The 16,625-nt window shown below is 42.8% G+C and overlaps 1 protein-coding gene across 1 annotated transcript in view; it reads left to right on the plus strand.

Moving 5' to 3' along the window:
- Window positions 1–16,625, plus strand: part of DOCK8 (dedicator of cytokinesis 8) — a 240,320-nt gene that overhangs the window by 108,006 nt on the left and 115,689 nt on the right. The window contains exons 10-14 of the mRNA XM_030815609.1: window positions 1,674–1,754; window positions 3,500–3,659; window positions 5,077–5,213; window positions 7,501–7,594; window positions 8,685–8,847. Coding sequence (XP_030671469.1) covers window positions 1,674–1,754; window positions 3,500–3,659; window positions 5,077–5,213; window positions 7,501–7,594; window positions 8,685–8,847 — 635 coding nt within the window. The remainder of the gene's footprint in view (window positions 1–1,673; window positions 1,755–3,499; window positions 3,660–5,076; window positions 5,214–7,500; window positions 7,595–8,684; window positions 8,848–16,625) is intronic.

Here is a 16,625-nt window from a genome sequence, read left to right on the forward strand (position 1 = left end):
TTTAGGTTAATCTGATAGGCTTCTTTGCCCTACTTTCCATGGTTATGAGGAGTCATGCATTTCATTACACAGTTTTGCATAAATCATGAAGGAAAAAACAATAGGTTCTCATGTCAGCCTGCAGCTCCTTCTTATGAAGTACCTGGAGTTCTCCTTGCCCACTGCAGCCAGGGCATAGTATCTGCTGGTCTGGTCAAATCTTACTTCTCCTGCCTCCTGTATGTTCCATAATACACACTACTAGTGCATGAAGCTGTGGCATTCCCCTTCCTTGCTTCAGGGTCCTAATTAAGAAGTTCTTAGTCTCTGTTCAGAATTTATTCTAAAGACCACATTTTTAATCCATTCACTTCATGGAAAAATTAGCTTCCTTCCAATTTGTTCTACAGGCTCCTGACTATGAGCTTGAGGAGAATAGGGGCAGTGTTTATCACCACCTTATCCCCCCAGCTACTACCATATAGAAGGAACTCAACAATGAGTAAATGATTGCTGATTACCAGGAATACTGGTCAGTTTCTAGCTCAAGTGTTTTGTGCCTGTTTTCACTGCGGTGCATCTCTCAGTGGGATTCGCCTTCTCTTCATGCTGTGGCAATGGGAGGGGGTTTTGAACTTCTTTTATGAGAAGAGAGACTTCCTGCTTGGAGTCCTCCCTGAAGCAGATATTCATTGAGTAGCCTCATGCTGTTTCCTTTGAAACCCCATAAATGCCCCTTTATCATGGGTAACAATACCCATGTATTGTTAAATAGTTTGTGCCTAACTCACAGCACCTATTAAGTATGTGTCCCTTTTGGACTATGTTGACCCAAATTCTTTCTTCAAGGATCATCTCAACCAATGGGACTAAATCCACTGGTTTTACTCTTCAACATCTAAGTTAAATTTTCTTTGAGCAGAGAGTTAGGAAATTTCAAATTTCTCCTTGTCTTTCTTTTAAATATGGTGCCCAAATTTATGACAACTGGCCAGCCAGTCACTTTACCTGAAGCGAGACAGAAGACCCTTCATTCATTCTTATTACCAGCATTCATTTCTATTAACAGCCAGTTAGCAAAGTGAGAAGCTGCACATCCCAATGCTTTTGAGTTTCTTTCCAAGTCTGTTAAATCCAGAGAATTAGCCCTAATAGGAATTACAAGGGATATAATTACAGATAATTTATTTGGTTCAGTCATTCATTTTGTGGAAGGTTTTAGTCCCTAACCTGACTTTCACAGAGACCATATCTCTTTTTTACATTGTAAGCAATAATAAAGAAAATGAGTTTTCCACTTCTTACATATGTCTCCTGGGTTTTGTTTTATAAAATAACTTTTATTACCTTTTTTATTATATACATAATACATGTTTATTGTTTAAAATAGAAAATACACATAAGCAATGGGAAGAAAATAAAAATCACACATAATTCCACCATACAAAGATAACTACTATTAACACTTGCTGCATTTGCTGAGCATCTACCTTCAGCCTTTTAATATGCCTTTATGATTTGTTAAATAAAATTATATGCTATTCTTTATATAAACCTTTTAATCAAAAAACATGTATCACAGATATCTTCCTATGTCATCAAATATTGTCATAAAATGTAATTTTGATGGTTGCATAGATTCCTTTATATGGATATAATTTATGTGCCTTATTTTAATATTTTTTTATTGGTAGATTGAAAAAGTCCTGCAGCAGGGAGAGATTGGAGACTGTGCAGAGCCCTACATGATTATCAAAGAAAGTGACGGTGGAAAGGTATGGTAATTTGAGTATTGTTAAATGGAGACATCTTAGAAGAAGCAGGTATTTTCAGAAGTGTGACATAAAATAGCTAATGGGCTTTAGTCCCTAATGTATCCCTATATAACACACTACTACATTGTAATTAAATAAAAGAGGAAAAGAAACCTGGTCACTGATGATGACTTTTTTTTTTTTTTTTTTTTCTGAGGCAGTGTCTTACTTTATCTCCCAGGCTGGAGTGCTGGAGTGCAATCACGGCTCCGTACAACCTAGAACTCCTGGGCTCGAGTGATCCTCTCCCTTCAGCCTGTTGAGCAGCTGGTACTACAGGCACATGCCACCATGCTTGGGTAGTTTTTTGTTTTTTGTAGAGATGGGGTCTCACTGTGTTGCCCAGGCTGGTCTCATGCTTCTGGCCTCAAGTGATTCTCCTGCCTCAGCCTGCCAAAGTGTTGGGATTACAGGCATGAGTCACCATGCCCAGCCTGATGATGATTTTTTAGAGAAATAAATCCTTGAATTTTCTAATGTTGACATACAGCAAGATCTGACTGCATAACTTGTTTGGGGCAAGGCCACCCCCTGTTGTCTTCATTCTGAGGCTCTGACTCAGCTGGTTGGGTGGTCCACGGAGACCCCAAAACTAAACAGTGCCAGAGCTCTCCCGGCCTTCCTCAACAGCATGGGCCACTGCCCTTTCAGGTATGCAAATAACTGGGAATTGGCTGCCACTACCATGCATTATATATTCATTAGCACAGTGTAGGTGTTGAGCCTATTAAAAGGATATCTTTTCTCAGCAGCAATTTGCAAAGATTCCCAGTGTGATTTTTAAAACATGGCCTTGGCCAGGCGCGGTGGCTCACACCTGTAATCCCAGCACTTTGGGAGGCCAAGGCGGGCAGATCATGAGGTCAGAAGATTGAGACCATCCTGGCTAACACGGTGAAACCCCATCTCTACTAAAAATACAAAAAATTAGCCGGGCATGGTGGCACGTGCCTGTGTTCTCAGCTTCTCAGGGGGCTGAGGCAGAAGAATAGCTTGAACCTGGGAGGTGGAGGTTGCAGTGAGCCGAGATCGTGCCACCGCACTCCAGCCTGGGCGACAGAGTGAGACTCCATCTCAAAAAAAAAAAAAAAAAAAATGGCCTTTCTGGAATAAGACTTGCCTTATTAGTATTGTACTCTACAGACTCATAAATGTCAAGTAAGATTTATTGAACTCGAGGCATTTTTTTTTAAATCTATCTTTTATTCTGAACTCAGAAAGAACACCTTGGAAGTATTGTAAACTTCCTAAGGAGTTGTTAGGAAACTTTTTAGAATTTTTTGGAGTTTTCCAAGGCAACTTTTGGAGAAACAGGTTCACTTGGGAGCTTGGTAGATGATATATTAAACTTGATTTCAAAATTCTTTTATGCAAATCGAAGTCACATAGCTAGCCACCAAAAGAATTGATAATCTGGTATAATGAGTCCCTTTTTGTTTTTGTTGGCTAAAAATGTATTTTACTAATTAAGTGTAGTCTTTTGTAAACTCCTCGTTTTTTAATCTTTTTTTCCTTATCAGCTAGACTTCTGGCCCAAGTGCATCATTTTTCTGCCTATTCACTGTTTTTATTTTTTAGTGAGAAGATGTGTATTTACTCTTTTTAATCAGTAGGGTTTGGATTTTGGAGATGGCTGCCATATTCAGGTCAGAGGCAGTTGACTTGGTGCTGATTGTTTCAGCTTGTTTTTTTCCATTTTCGTCCAGAGTAAAGAAAAGATTGAAAAACTAAAACTCCAAGCTGAATCCTTCTGCCAGCGTTTGGGGAAGTACCGGATGCCCTTTGCCTGGGCACCCATAAGCTTATCAAGCTTCTTCAATGTCTCCACCCTTGAGAGGGAGGTAACTGATGTGGACTCTGTGGTTGGTAAGATTTTCACCTGCAGTGGGAAAGGGAGGGCTCCCCAGTGTGCCACTGCCCAGGTCCACAGCTTACTAGTGGGGACTGGGGGCACAGTGAGGTGTGGGAAGTGGGGAGGAAGAAGGAGATAAATAGAATGAAACACTATTATGACTGGATTACATATATTTGGACAGTGATCTCCAAAAGAAATTATCAAGAATGTTGGTGAAGATTAAGTATACTCTTACAGTAAGATTTTCTAGATGGTATGACACTTTAAAAAGTTGATTTTTGCTAGCCACCCCCTCTCAAAAGTAAAACTTTAACAAGAAAATGTAGTAACCATCTATAGTGTGTTAAGCAGAGACACCACGGTCGACTCCTAAACCTAAAAAAAAAAAGCCTGGGCATTTTGTGATTGCTGATCTTCCTGCCACCGCTTTCTTTAATGCCATCTATGTAGACCCAAGTAACTTATTGATAAGAGTTATGTATAGAGCTTAGAGGGCACATACGCTAGGTAATTCAGGTATAGGGCATGCTGAGGCCTCAGTCATCTCTAGGTCATCTCTCTTGTCAACCTGACAACAGAGACTGATTCTTAAGGAGCCACCAGAAGATGCAAAGATGTCGTGTATTATACTGAGGCAGAATGGCAAGTTTAGGTGGGTAGAGGTAGCAAGAAATTCTAATTCAACATCATAGTAAGAATTAAGGATAAGAAGATACTCAAAGACAGGGGTTGGAACTGTTCTAGTTCTAAGCAATTTGATTATTTACAAGAGAACCCATGAGTTTTTGCAATATAAAAGCAACAAGATCTCCACCCAAATCCCAAAAGGGGATAAGAAGCAACTGGGCAAACTATCAGGGTCCCAGCCCAAGTCTGAGTGTGATTTGGGGTTCTAATTCCCATTGGGCAGGTCACCCAAGGCAGAAACTCAGTCTTGCTGCCTGGTCCACATAATGAGAGCAGAGAACACTGGGATTCAGAGTATATACAGGCTGACCCCAGCATGTTTGGGTCACAATCCCAAATTCCTTCAGCGGCATTTGAGTACATGCCCCTCCCAGTGGAACGCAAATATAGAAATAAAAGAAAAGCAAACAATGTGCTGACTAAATAAAGCTTATCAGGAGACCTCGTTCTGGCTATAGCTCTGGACTCTTGCCGGGTGGCATTTGGTCTACCCTAATTTCCATGTGGGAGGGGCCCATGGATGCTCCTGGCCTCTCCCCTCTGGTTGGAGGAGGATCAAGGACACCAACAGGAGGATTAAGAAAGGTAGGGGCCAGTGGAAGGACATTTGCATTCAAAACAAGGATGGCCATATTCAGTGTTCCTGATGAGTGACTTTAAACATGTATATTGTGAAGTTAATAACTGCTGTGTGTTTGAACAGAAAGGCATACTTTGGAGTGACAATTGTTTTTCTTAAAGGGAGAAGCTCAGTGGGTGAACGGAGGACATTGGCCCAATCTAGAAGGCTTTCTGAAAGAGCCCTCTCCTTGGAGGAAAATGGGGTTGGATCCAACTTCAAAACCTCCACCCTGAGCGTTAGCAGCTTTTTCAAGCAGGTATCTCTTCACATTACAGTGTGTCTGGATTTTTCCCCATACTGGCATGGGCACTGGAACCCACAGGAGGAGGATATGTAGTGATTAAGAGAGCAAATTAGTTAAGCTCACTGTCTTAGTTCGTTTTCCGCTGCTTATAATAGAGTATCTGAAACTGGGTAATTTAAAAAGAAAAGGAATTTGTTTCTTACAGTTATGAAGGCTGAAAAATCCAAAGTTGAGGGCCCACACTTGGTGAGGGCTTTCTTGCTGGCGGGGCCTCTCTGCAGGGTCCTGAGGTGGCGCATGGTGAGCAGCTGAGCATGCTAGCTCAGGTCTCTCTTCCTTTTCTTATAAAGCCACCAGTTCCCCTCCCATGATGCAGGTTAATCCATTAACCTGTGAATGGATTAATCCATTCATGAGGGCAGAGTCCTCATGATTCAATGACGTCTTAAAGGCCCCAATTCCCAACACTGCCACCGTGGGGACCAAGCTTCACCATGAGTTTTGAAGGGGACATTCAAACCACAGCATTTACAAAGCCTCAATTTCATTAGCCAGAAAACTGGAACAATAGTACGTAACTTCATGTGGCTAGCAGGAAGGTCAGGTGACATGAGACCCGTGAAGCTCTTCTTAGAGTGCCCGGAATACAGTAAGTGCCCAATCAGTGTTAGCTATTTTAACTGAGAGAAGGGTTAGGTTTTGTTCCTCCTGATGCAAACTATCCTATTTGAACTATCTTGGCCAATCCATTCATTAAGCTATGACAACAGTCTGGCTGGGACATCTCCTTCCGGGTGGATCTCAGGGTTTCTCGGCCTGGCTATTCATGTGCAAGTTTCCACTTTCACTACTGCTTGATGTGCAAGTTTCCAAGGCTCCTCACTTGCTCAGAGAGGGTGACCGTTCCAGATGGTACTCTTTGTTAGCTCAGTAAACATCAAGACTATTTAAAAAAATTAAAAACTCCTAGACTTGTCAAAGGTATAGAAACAGAAAGTAGAATGATGGTTGCCAGGGCCTAGGGATAGAGCGGATGGGGAGTCGCTGGTTAAAGGGTACAGAGTTTCAGGTTTTTTTTGCAAGACAAAAGCATTCTGGAGGTTGGTTGCACAACGAGAATGTGCTTAACACTACTGAATAGTGCACTTAGAAATAGGTAAGATGGGCCAGGCGCAGTGGCTTCTGCCTGTAATCCCAGCACTGGGAGGCCGAGGCAGGCGGATTACATGAGGTCAGGAGTTCAAGACCAGCCTGGCCAACATGGTAAACCCCGTCTCTACTAAAAATACAAAAGTTAGCTGGGTGTGGTGGTGCACACCTGTAATCCCAGCTACTTGGGAGGCTGAGGCTGGAGAATTGTTTGAACCTGGGAGGTGGAGGTTGCAGTGAGCCGAGATTGCACCACTGCATTCCAGCCCGGGTGACGGAGTAAGGCTCCATCTCAGAAAAAAAAAAAAAAAAAAAAAAGAGGTAAGATGGTAATTTTATGTTAGTTATATTTTGCCACACTTAAAATAAACTCACTGGGTCTGACTCTGTTTTGGAAAGTTTCCCATAGCTACACAGTGTTCGTGGAGCATTTGAAGGGGTTAGATTAACCAACTGAAATGCAAAAGGGATGCTGAGGGGGCCTGTGCACCGTGCCACATAATAGAAATAGTAAGGCTCTGAAAAGGTTTCTGTTCAGCATACACCCCTTCCCAATCTTATGACCTTGGAGGACAAGGTACTTAACTAAGTCTGGATGGTCTCACTGGGAATAAGACATATCTACCCACTTACCTTACTGGGTTGTTGTAAGGATTGGAGATCATGCATGTGTGCTCCTGACCCATCTTGGGCATACATGAGGGTGGGCAGCATTTATACTTAACCTTGTTCGAGACAAATGTGAAGAAAATGAGATGGAAAGATGCTTTCTCCACCTTCAAACATTTGAAGAAGAAAGTAAACTTATTCTGTGTTGTTCCAGCGGGGTAATACTGGCATCAGAGAGTGAGAGTTATAGGGGGGAAGCTTTTCGCCTGGTTTTCTAATGGTCAGACAGGCTTCCTTAGAATGCAGCAGATGCCCCATCCCCAGAAGGACTGATAAGAGGCTGAGGCACAGTGAGTCACAGTGATTGAGAAGGATTTAACAAGAAGTGGAACTCAGTGATTTCAGAGCTGCCTATAATCCTAATTTCTATGAAAGACTTTTGAGAATAAAACTTAAAGGTAAAAATCTTCCCAGAAATTGTTTGTCCCCAGCCCAAGAGTCAAAGGTGCATCTACACTAACTCTGACTTTTCTGCTGGCAGGAAGGAGATCGCCTTAGTGATGAAGACTTATTCAAGTTTTTAGCTGACTACAAAAGATCATCATCCTTACAGAGACGAGTCAAGTCAATTCCAGGTGTGAATGACTTATCTTTATCCTCTTTAGCTGTGCCAAAACCGCTTATCATTAGACACATTCTTTGTCTAATGCCAGAATTTATAAAATCATGTTTGCCAAGTGAAATGTGAGATTTTGTGTTAGGGGTTAAGAATCTGAGTTGTTCTATGTTTTTGGCAAACCTATTAATGTTTTTTAAATTTTCTTAAAGGATTGATTTAGTAAAAAAAACCTTGTGCTTTAGATCTGGTTTCTCAGATAATGAGATAATTGTTTAAACAGAGGAGCCCCTTTAATCAAATAAACTATTATATTTAGTATTAAAAAAGTGAATGTGAGATGCTTTGGTAGAAGGCAAAGGCATCTTCCTTATCCTCACTCAGCAGCCCTGGAGGTACCTCTGTAGCATCCTCAGGTCCAGGGAAGCCAGTTTGATTTTTGTTTGTTTTTGTTTTTGCTTTTGTTTTTGTTTTTGTTTTTTTTGAGATGGAGTCTTGCTCTGTCACCAGGCTGGAGTGCAGTGGCACAATCTCAACTCACTGCAACCTCTGCCTTCCAGGTTCAAGTGATTCTCCTGCCTCAGTCTCCTGAGTAGCTGGGACTACAGGCGCCTGCCACCACACCCAGCTAATTTTTTGTATTTTTAGTAGAGACAGGGTTTCACCATGTTGGCCAGGATGGTCTCGATCTCTTGACCTCGTGATCCACCCACCTCGGCCTCCCAAAGTGCTGGGATTACAGGTGTGAGCCACCATGTCTGGCCGGAAGCCAGTTTTAAAACTCCCGATTTTTACTGCTAGCAATGCAGGGAAGTTACTCAACGACGTAAAATTATACTGTGGTAATTCAGGAAAGAACTTTAAAAATCATCTAACCCATTCCTTCTCATTTTACAATTTCTTGCTTTATATTTTATTTTATAGAGGCTAAATCTCAAAAGTTATCATGACACACTTTTCTCAAGCTGCAGGAAATTAGCTCCAAAGCTTTTTTATAGTACTATAGTTTGTTCTTATTTTCATGAAAGAAACACGGTTCAACAATCTTTCTTTATTCCCTCCTAACATGAGAGTTTCTTTACTAGAACATTCCTATTTTCTCTCTTTAGGCTTGCTGAGATTGGAGATTTCTACAGCTCCAGAGATCATCAATGGCTGTCTGACTCCTGAAATGCTGCCCATGAAACCCTTTCCTGAAAACCGGACGCGCCCGCACAAGGAGATTTTGGAATTTCCAACACGAGAAGTGTACGTCCCTCACACTGTGTACAGGTGAGAAGCAGATACAGGCCGGGCGCGGTGGCTCACGCCATAATCCCAGCACTTTGGGAGGCCAAGGGGGGAGGATTGCTTGAGCTCAGGAGTTTGAGACCAGCCTGGGCAACATGGCAAAACCCTGTCTCTACAACATATACAAAAGTTAGCTGGGCATGGTCGTGCATGCCTGTAATCCCAGCAACTTGGCAGGCTGAGGCAGGAGAATCGCTTGAACCCAGGAGGCAGAGGTTGCAGTGAGCCAAGATTGCACCACTACAGTCCAGCCTGGGAGACAGAACCAGACTCTGTCTCGAAAAAAGAAAAAAGAAAAGCAGGTTCTTGGAAAACCATTGAACTCACATTCTGAGTTTTATTTGAATAACGTTTTCTCATCCTTCAACCTGTCTTCCTACTTCCTAAGTTTCAGGGAAATGAAATGTGATATTTACGTAACCGGAGGTGATTGCCAAATCTCTTTCTAAACATAGTTTACCTGATTCTCTTTAACAAGAAAGGGTTACTTCAGATGTAATTGTAGCTTAGGATTATAGTGGACATATGTTTTGCAGAGATTAAAAAAAAATCTGCTAGTCATTACCTTTGTTTTCCTCTGTGCAGAAGGACATATTAGAAAAAGAGCAATGTGACCAAAATGTGCTAGTTGTCAAAAGGGCAGGTTTTCAGCTAAAGGCTAGCTCTTTCCAATAGAATTTACAGCAATAATATAATAGTAGCACACATTCCAATAGGATTTACAGCAATAACAGAAATGTTCTATATGTGTGCCACCAGTACAATACCCACTAATCACATGTAGCCAGCATTTGAAATGTGGCCAGTGCAATGGAGGAACTGAAAAATTAATTTTAATTACTTTTAATTTAAAGTCAAGTAACTGTATGTGTCTACCATATTGGAGAGTATGGAGCTAGACACTAAAGGCCTAACAGGTTGGGCTGCCTTGGTTTCTGAATCACATGTGGTGGCACCTGACCTATTCCATGGGGTCTGGAAGGAATGCTTGTCAACACACATCTGCCAAAGGCATTAATGCTCATGCACTTCTTTATTTTGAGACTATTTCCTTTAATGCAGAAAAGGATGCTGTCTATAAAAAGCATCTCTTCCCCACCATCCAGAAATGACATTGTTGTTTTCTGTATTTTTATATAAAAGAAACACAGTGGTACTGATTCAGCTGAAGTCTTCTCTTATCCCCAGTCTCCAGTCACAGACTTTTACCTCACTTCCTAGACTTTTATCATCATGAAATTATGTATGTCCTATTTTTCTCCTTTTACACATACTTACACACACACACGTTTGTGAACACTCAATGGCATTATCTTCATATTCATTTAAAATTTACACAAATGACTTCATACTGTAGGTCAGGGGTCCCCAACCCCCCGGGCCATAGACCATTACTGATCCTTGGCCTGTTAGGAACCAGGCTGCACGGCAGGAGGTGAGCAGCGGGTGAGTGAAGCTTCGTTTATAGCCACTCCCCATTGCTTGCATTACCGCCTGAGCTCCTCTTCCTGTCAGCTCAGCAGCGACATTAGATTCTCATAGGAGCATGAACCCTATTGTGAACTGCATGTGCCAGGCATCCAGGCTGTGCGCTCCTTATGAGAATCTAATGCCTGATGATCTGTCGCTGTCTCCCATCACTTTCAGATGGGACCCTCTAGTTGCAGGAAAACAAGCTCAGGGCTCCTACTGATTCTATATTATGATGAGTTATATAATTATTTCATTATATATTGCAATGTAATAATAATAGAAATAAAGTGCACAGTAAATGGAATGTGCTTGAATCATCCCAAAACCATCTCCCGTTCCCTGCTGCCACCCCAGTCCGTGGAAAAATTATCTTCCATGAAACCGGTCCCTGGTGCCAAAAAGGTTGAGGATCGCTGCTCTAGGTGTTATATTACACTTTGTTTTTGTCACTCAAAAGATTGATTTGTTTTTCTTTTTTCTTTTTTTTTTTTTGTTTGAGTATTCCTACGGAGTCATGAGTCATTTTTCTTTCTACTTACCCAGATCTCCACAAATTTTACCAATGGGAACTTTTTAATGGCTTGCATTTTTGGAAATATCAATATTGATTCATATAAAGGTTTTTTGTTTTGTTTTTTTTTGGTTTTTTTGTCTTTTTTGTTTTTTTTTTTTTTTAGATGGAGTCTCGCTTGGTCACCCAGGTTGGAGTGCAGTGACGCAATCTCGGTTTACTGCAACCTCTGCCTCCCAGGTTCAAATGATCCTCCTGCCTCAGCTGCCCAAGCAGCTGGGACTACAGGTGCCTGCCACCACACCAAGTTAATTTTTGTATTTTTAGTAGAGACAGGGTTTCACCATCTTGGCCAGGCTGGTCTTGAACTCCTGACCTCGTGATCCACCTGCCTTGGCTTCCCAAAGTGCTGGGATTACAGGTGTGAGCCCCTGTGCCCATCCTGTTATTCCTTTTAACTGCTGTATAGTATTCCTTTGTGAAGAGGCCATATTTTATTCACTTCCTTGTTGATATGCGTTTATGTCTTTTTCAAGTTTTCAGCTCTTACAAACACTATGGAGTAAGATTTTTTGTCTTTGCCACTCTGTACACATTTGTGAAAGTTTATTTAAGAAATATATCTAAAAGTGAAATTACCAGGTCACAAGTAATACACATTTCAGTCTTAGTTTTCTAAAATTTTACATTTGCAGTCCTAACAGCAGTGTAAGAGAATTCCCATTTTCCAGTTCCTCACCCATACTTTCCACTATGACATATGTGGGACTAAAATGCAAAGAACTTCAGAGCTCACCTGATCCAAGCATTCCCACCCCCATATTTCCAGATGCACAAAATGAAGACCCAGAAAGGATAAGTGAATGGTTCCTTGAGGTCAAAAATTACAGTGAGGTGGCCAGACACAGTGACTCACACTGTAACCCCGCTGCTTTGGGAGGCTGAGGCTGGAGAATCGCTTGAGGCTGGGAGTTTAAGATCAGCCCGGGCAACATAGTGAGACCCCATCTCTACAAAACATTTTAACAATTGCCCAGGTGTGGTATCGTGCATCCCTGTAGTTCTAGCTACCCAGAAGGCTGAGGCAGAGGACTGTTGAGCCCAGCAATTCGAGGTTACAGTGAGCTGTGGTCGTGCCACTGCTCTCCAAATCAAGCAACAGAGTGAGACCCTATCTCTAAAAAAAAAAATAATAATTTAGAAAAATAAAATTATACTGAGAAATACAAACAGCTATTTTTTAGGAATGGAGAGTTCTTACAGTATTCAGGAGGTATACACTTATTTCCCCATTTAATCCTTCCTGGAGCAGCTCTTCATTTTCAGTCCTCATTCCTTACATCTAAACTTAGTCCCCATGTCTCCCTCCTAGAGGAGATAAGCATTCTTAGGATGCAATAGTTTCGATTCTCTATTCCTTAGAGGAAGATGAAGGCATGAAAATGTTTGCTTATGGATGCTTTGTATCTTTTTAGAAACTTTATCCTATAATCGGGAAAAAAATGCTTGTGGCATTGGAAGAGACTTGCATCCAATGAATTCTATAGTTATTCAACTTCCCCTCAGCATTTAATCACCCACAGGTGGCATTTACAATGCTCTCTACTCCTTGCTGCAAACATTATCCCTTAATTACATCACAGTGGGACTCAGAATACATTAATGCACTGAATGATTCAGAAATGTAGTAGGGTAAAGGAGGACAAGTCTGGACGGATTACAATGGACCCAACTTGTCATCATGAGAAACAGACCCGCAAATACAGAGTTAACCTTCTTGAGCTGTACTGGGCACTGTAGAAGTGCCAAGGACACCCCGTTAGAAATGTCAAGGCCACCCTGTTAGAAACCAGGTCTTGGGGAATGACAGAAGAGACTTCTCTCCAGTTTGGTTGTGGCCCCTTCTCTTGGCTCACAGTTCTTCTCTGTGGCTCTCAGGCCACCATATTTTATAGTATATTTAAGGAAAGAGAGAGACAATGAACTTGGTTCAGAATCTTCATGAAAATTTCACAGAATTTAGGAAGCATCTTATCTAAATCTCTTGTTTTAAATTTTTAGTTTTCTTCTCCAGTCCTTGTGTGGTTTAGAGTGGTTTTGATTAGATTGGGCTTGACAGTTACCCAGTCCCAGATGAGTGTCCCCTTTCCTGCACCTCCCCCCATCCACGACATGGAAATGGAAAGAATCGAGTGAGGTCTGAACCCCAGGTAAAATTGGCAAGCTGACTAAGTTCGCCTTGGGTGACCTCACCTTTTCATTTCTGTCCATTTTCCTCTCTTTTTGTTCTTTGCTATCTCCCCATACCTCAAAAAACCTGGACCTCGTGGCTTTTCTATACTGGCCCCCAAAATAAAAGTCTCTTTTCAAGCAAGGATCTCTAAACTCATTCGCTGCGGTAGTGATAACAGGTATGGATTAGTCTTATCACTCCCAAGAGTATTATCATTTTGGGCCGGGTGTGGTGGCTCACGCCTGTAATCCTAGCACTTTTGGAGGCCAAGGCAGGTGAATCACCTGAGTGAGTTCAAGAGTTCGAGACCAGCCTGGCCAAAATGGTGACCCCTTGTCTCTACTAAAAATACAAAAAGTAACTGGGCGTGGTGGCGGGTGCCTGTAATCCCAACTACTCAGGAGGCTGAGGCAGGAGAATCGCATGAACCCAGGAGGCAGAGGTTGCAGTGAGCCGAGATCCTGCCGTTGCACTCCAGCCTGGGCAACAGAGCAAAAAAACTGTCTCAAAAAAAAAAAGAGGTATTATCATTTTGGCGGGGACAGCAGTTCCTATTTCTTAATTGAAGAAATCCAGATTTCTTCTCATTCCAAGAGTCTGTCAGGTAACTTTCACTGTCGATGTTGCTATTTCCATGCCAGTCAATAATCCTGGTCATAGCTGTATCCCTTAAGGAAATCAAATAAATGAAATATGAAGATTTGTGGGGCAGATAAATTCAGGAATATTTCTTCATTTATAGAGGATTCACCTCATGAATTTGAAATATGGCTTGACTTATAAAAAGTTCATCGACCTGGAGCTTGTAGACAATACCTCTGTCGGGCCAAACAATAAATGCTTACACTGAGAAAGCCAGGTTTGGGATTTCAAATTAGTGTGCCCTTAACATAAACTGCAGAGCCCCCTTGGGTGGAGGGAAGCATTACCTAGTTCTAATAGCAGATGTCTTCTGGCCTTGAGTGCCAGTGGTAACCAGAGTCACACATTTTAGGATTTTGGTATTGATGAGGGTTTCAGCTGAACATTACTTGAGTTGAACTCCAGTTACCTTTACCTCTTTTAAAGGAGCAGCTGCCACAGTGCCTCAGGTAATGTTGGCTTGGGATAGGCTGGCATTGCCTTCCAGTCCCCAGCCTCACCTTCCTCCCACCTCTTCACTGCCTCTTTTCTCTGCCCTGCCCCTTCAGGTGTCCTGTGCAGGGCACCATTCGAGTTGCATTCTAGTGTATTAGGTCGGTGCAAAAGTAATTGCGGTAATGTGTGTGCTGCCCCGTGTCTCTACCTTATTCAAGTTTCTTCAAGGAACAGCTGTAGATGAGTTCTGGTAGAACTGGGTAGTGCTCCCGGAAGTAACCCCATGGGTCAGTGAGGGTTGGGCATTCATAAAATAAATTCTTGCTCTAACAATAGAGACCACCTTCTAGAGCCAGAAGTGCTCATCCCAGGAATGACCAGGGGCTCCCAAACCAGCGGCTTGGGCCCTCTGCAGTGCCATGTGCAGCCTCTGTGGGTTGGAGGCATGGAGCTAGAGCAGGGTCCCCTGAACCAGAGCCAGGCAGGAGGCTCTGAGAAATCACAAGCAGAAGGACAGCAATTCTGAAAGCAGAGCAGAACAGCTGGAAAAACGGAGTTGATGAAAAGGATTATTCAAATCCAAGCTTGGCATTCCTTGCTCTGTGTCCAGATTAAGAAAATACTAGTGGTTTGCCTGGGAACACATTTGTGCCAACTCCTGGCTTATTTTCCATGTGACCCAACAGCTGGTACTGGAGACACCAGCTGCTTTCTGGTGGGGGCGGAATGAAAACAGCATGGGCTGAGGCCAAGGCCCAGCAAGGCCTTCAAGGGCATCCTATCCTGCGGCCGCCACGGGGGTGTGTGCGGAGATCACAGGCGATGAAGTTGTAATGAGCTTGTTAAGCTCCCTGCCGTCCCTTTAACTGGTGATTACAGTAAAGAGAGCCACATAAAGTACGTTTTCATCTCTCATTTCAGCCCCCAAGAGCCTCTGAGGTCTTGTTTATCCAATTATCAGACTTGCTGTGGAGGACTGTGCTTGCTGAGAACAAGCATATCGGTTGGAACATGATTTCTCTGAAGGATAATTAGCCGTTTTCAGGACTCCTCCTATTCAGCTGAATGTTCTCAGACCAGAAGTCTGATCTGTCCTAACGGGCATGTGTTCCCATATCGCAGTGGAGTCTTAAGGAGTACTACCCGCCTTCTCTTCTGCAGGGGAAAAAGAATGGCATAGCATGCACACAGGAGCTGACCGGAAGGAATGTCTGCGAGTTATGATTTAGTGACTAGAACTTCTAAGGAAAGAAATGAACCAGAAATAACTCCAAGCGAAGTGGTTAGGAAGGGGGGCAGGACATGGGCAGTATCCTTGAAAGGGACTTTATTTCATCCAAGGAAATAGATTCCCAGTTTACGCCCAGTTAGCTCTGTATTCAGAATGGATCTTCTCAGTGCTGGGAGAAGGAAGGGTGGTGGTTGTGCATCAGAGTAAGTGTCCAGCCCCACCCTGAAGACTCCCATTCAGGTGGTCTGGGATGGGGCACTGGTGGTCTGGCACTCTCTTTTGTTCAAAATCAAAGCTTCCGCCTCCTTCTTATGGAAGGGAAGCTTCCACCAACCCTTAATGAGTTCCTCTACTAGATGGAGTTGTCCAGTGCTCCATACCGGGCACAGCAGCTCACACCTGCAATCCCAGCACTTTGGGAGGCCGAGGCGGGAGGATCCATTGAGCCCAGGAGTTCAAGACTAGCCTGGGCAATATAGCGAGACCCTGTCTCTACAACAGCAGCAAAAAAATTAGCCAGGGGTGGGGGTCCACACTTGCAGTCCCAGTTACTAGTGAGGCTGAGGCAGGAGGATCGCTTGAGCCGGGAAGGTCGAGGCTACAGTGAGCTGTGATCATGCCACTGCCCTCCAGCCTGGGCAACAGAGTGAGACTCTTTCAAAAAACAAAAACAAAAAACTCTGTCCTAAGTATAAGATGATCCGGAAGCCCAGTCCTTGGTTTTACTAGGCTTAGCAAGCAGTGGCTTATGGAACAGAAGCTTTTATAAACAAACCATTCACTTAGGAAGGGCAGTAGCAGCCCAGGCAAAATCTAGTCATTTGAATTAGCCAAGGAATGGAGACAAAGACAAAGTGAATTTCTGGTGCTAGTTGCAACTTGGTCTCGATAATAAATCAGGAACACAATCCCCACATTCCTAATGCCTTGCTCCAAAACTCAGCAGTTCTCCTATTTGTAAGATGGAAAAAATTCAGGAGGGAACCAATTGCCTAAGGTGATGACAGCAAAGCTGCTGTCCAGTATAACATTCAGCCACTAGAGGGCACAATTCACTCACTTTCTAGATTCAGATACACAACTACCTTTTTCGCTACAAAACATATGAAGTCGTGATTTATGAAAGTAGGACACATATTTTATTTTTTGCCCTTGAAGTGCAAGACCAGGAAAAACTGAAAAGTATTGCAGCGTCCTACGAGATCACTGCTATCATTTTTTCGCAAAGGATTTTA

Source organism: Nomascus leucogenys, chromosome 1a (genome assembly GCF_006542625.1).
Source record: "Nomascus leucogenys isolate Asia chromosome 1a, Asia_NLE_v1, whole genome shotgun sequence".
Taxonomy (NCBI): domain Eukaryota; kingdom Metazoa; phylum Chordata; class Mammalia; order Primates; family Hylobatidae; genus Nomascus; species Nomascus leucogenys.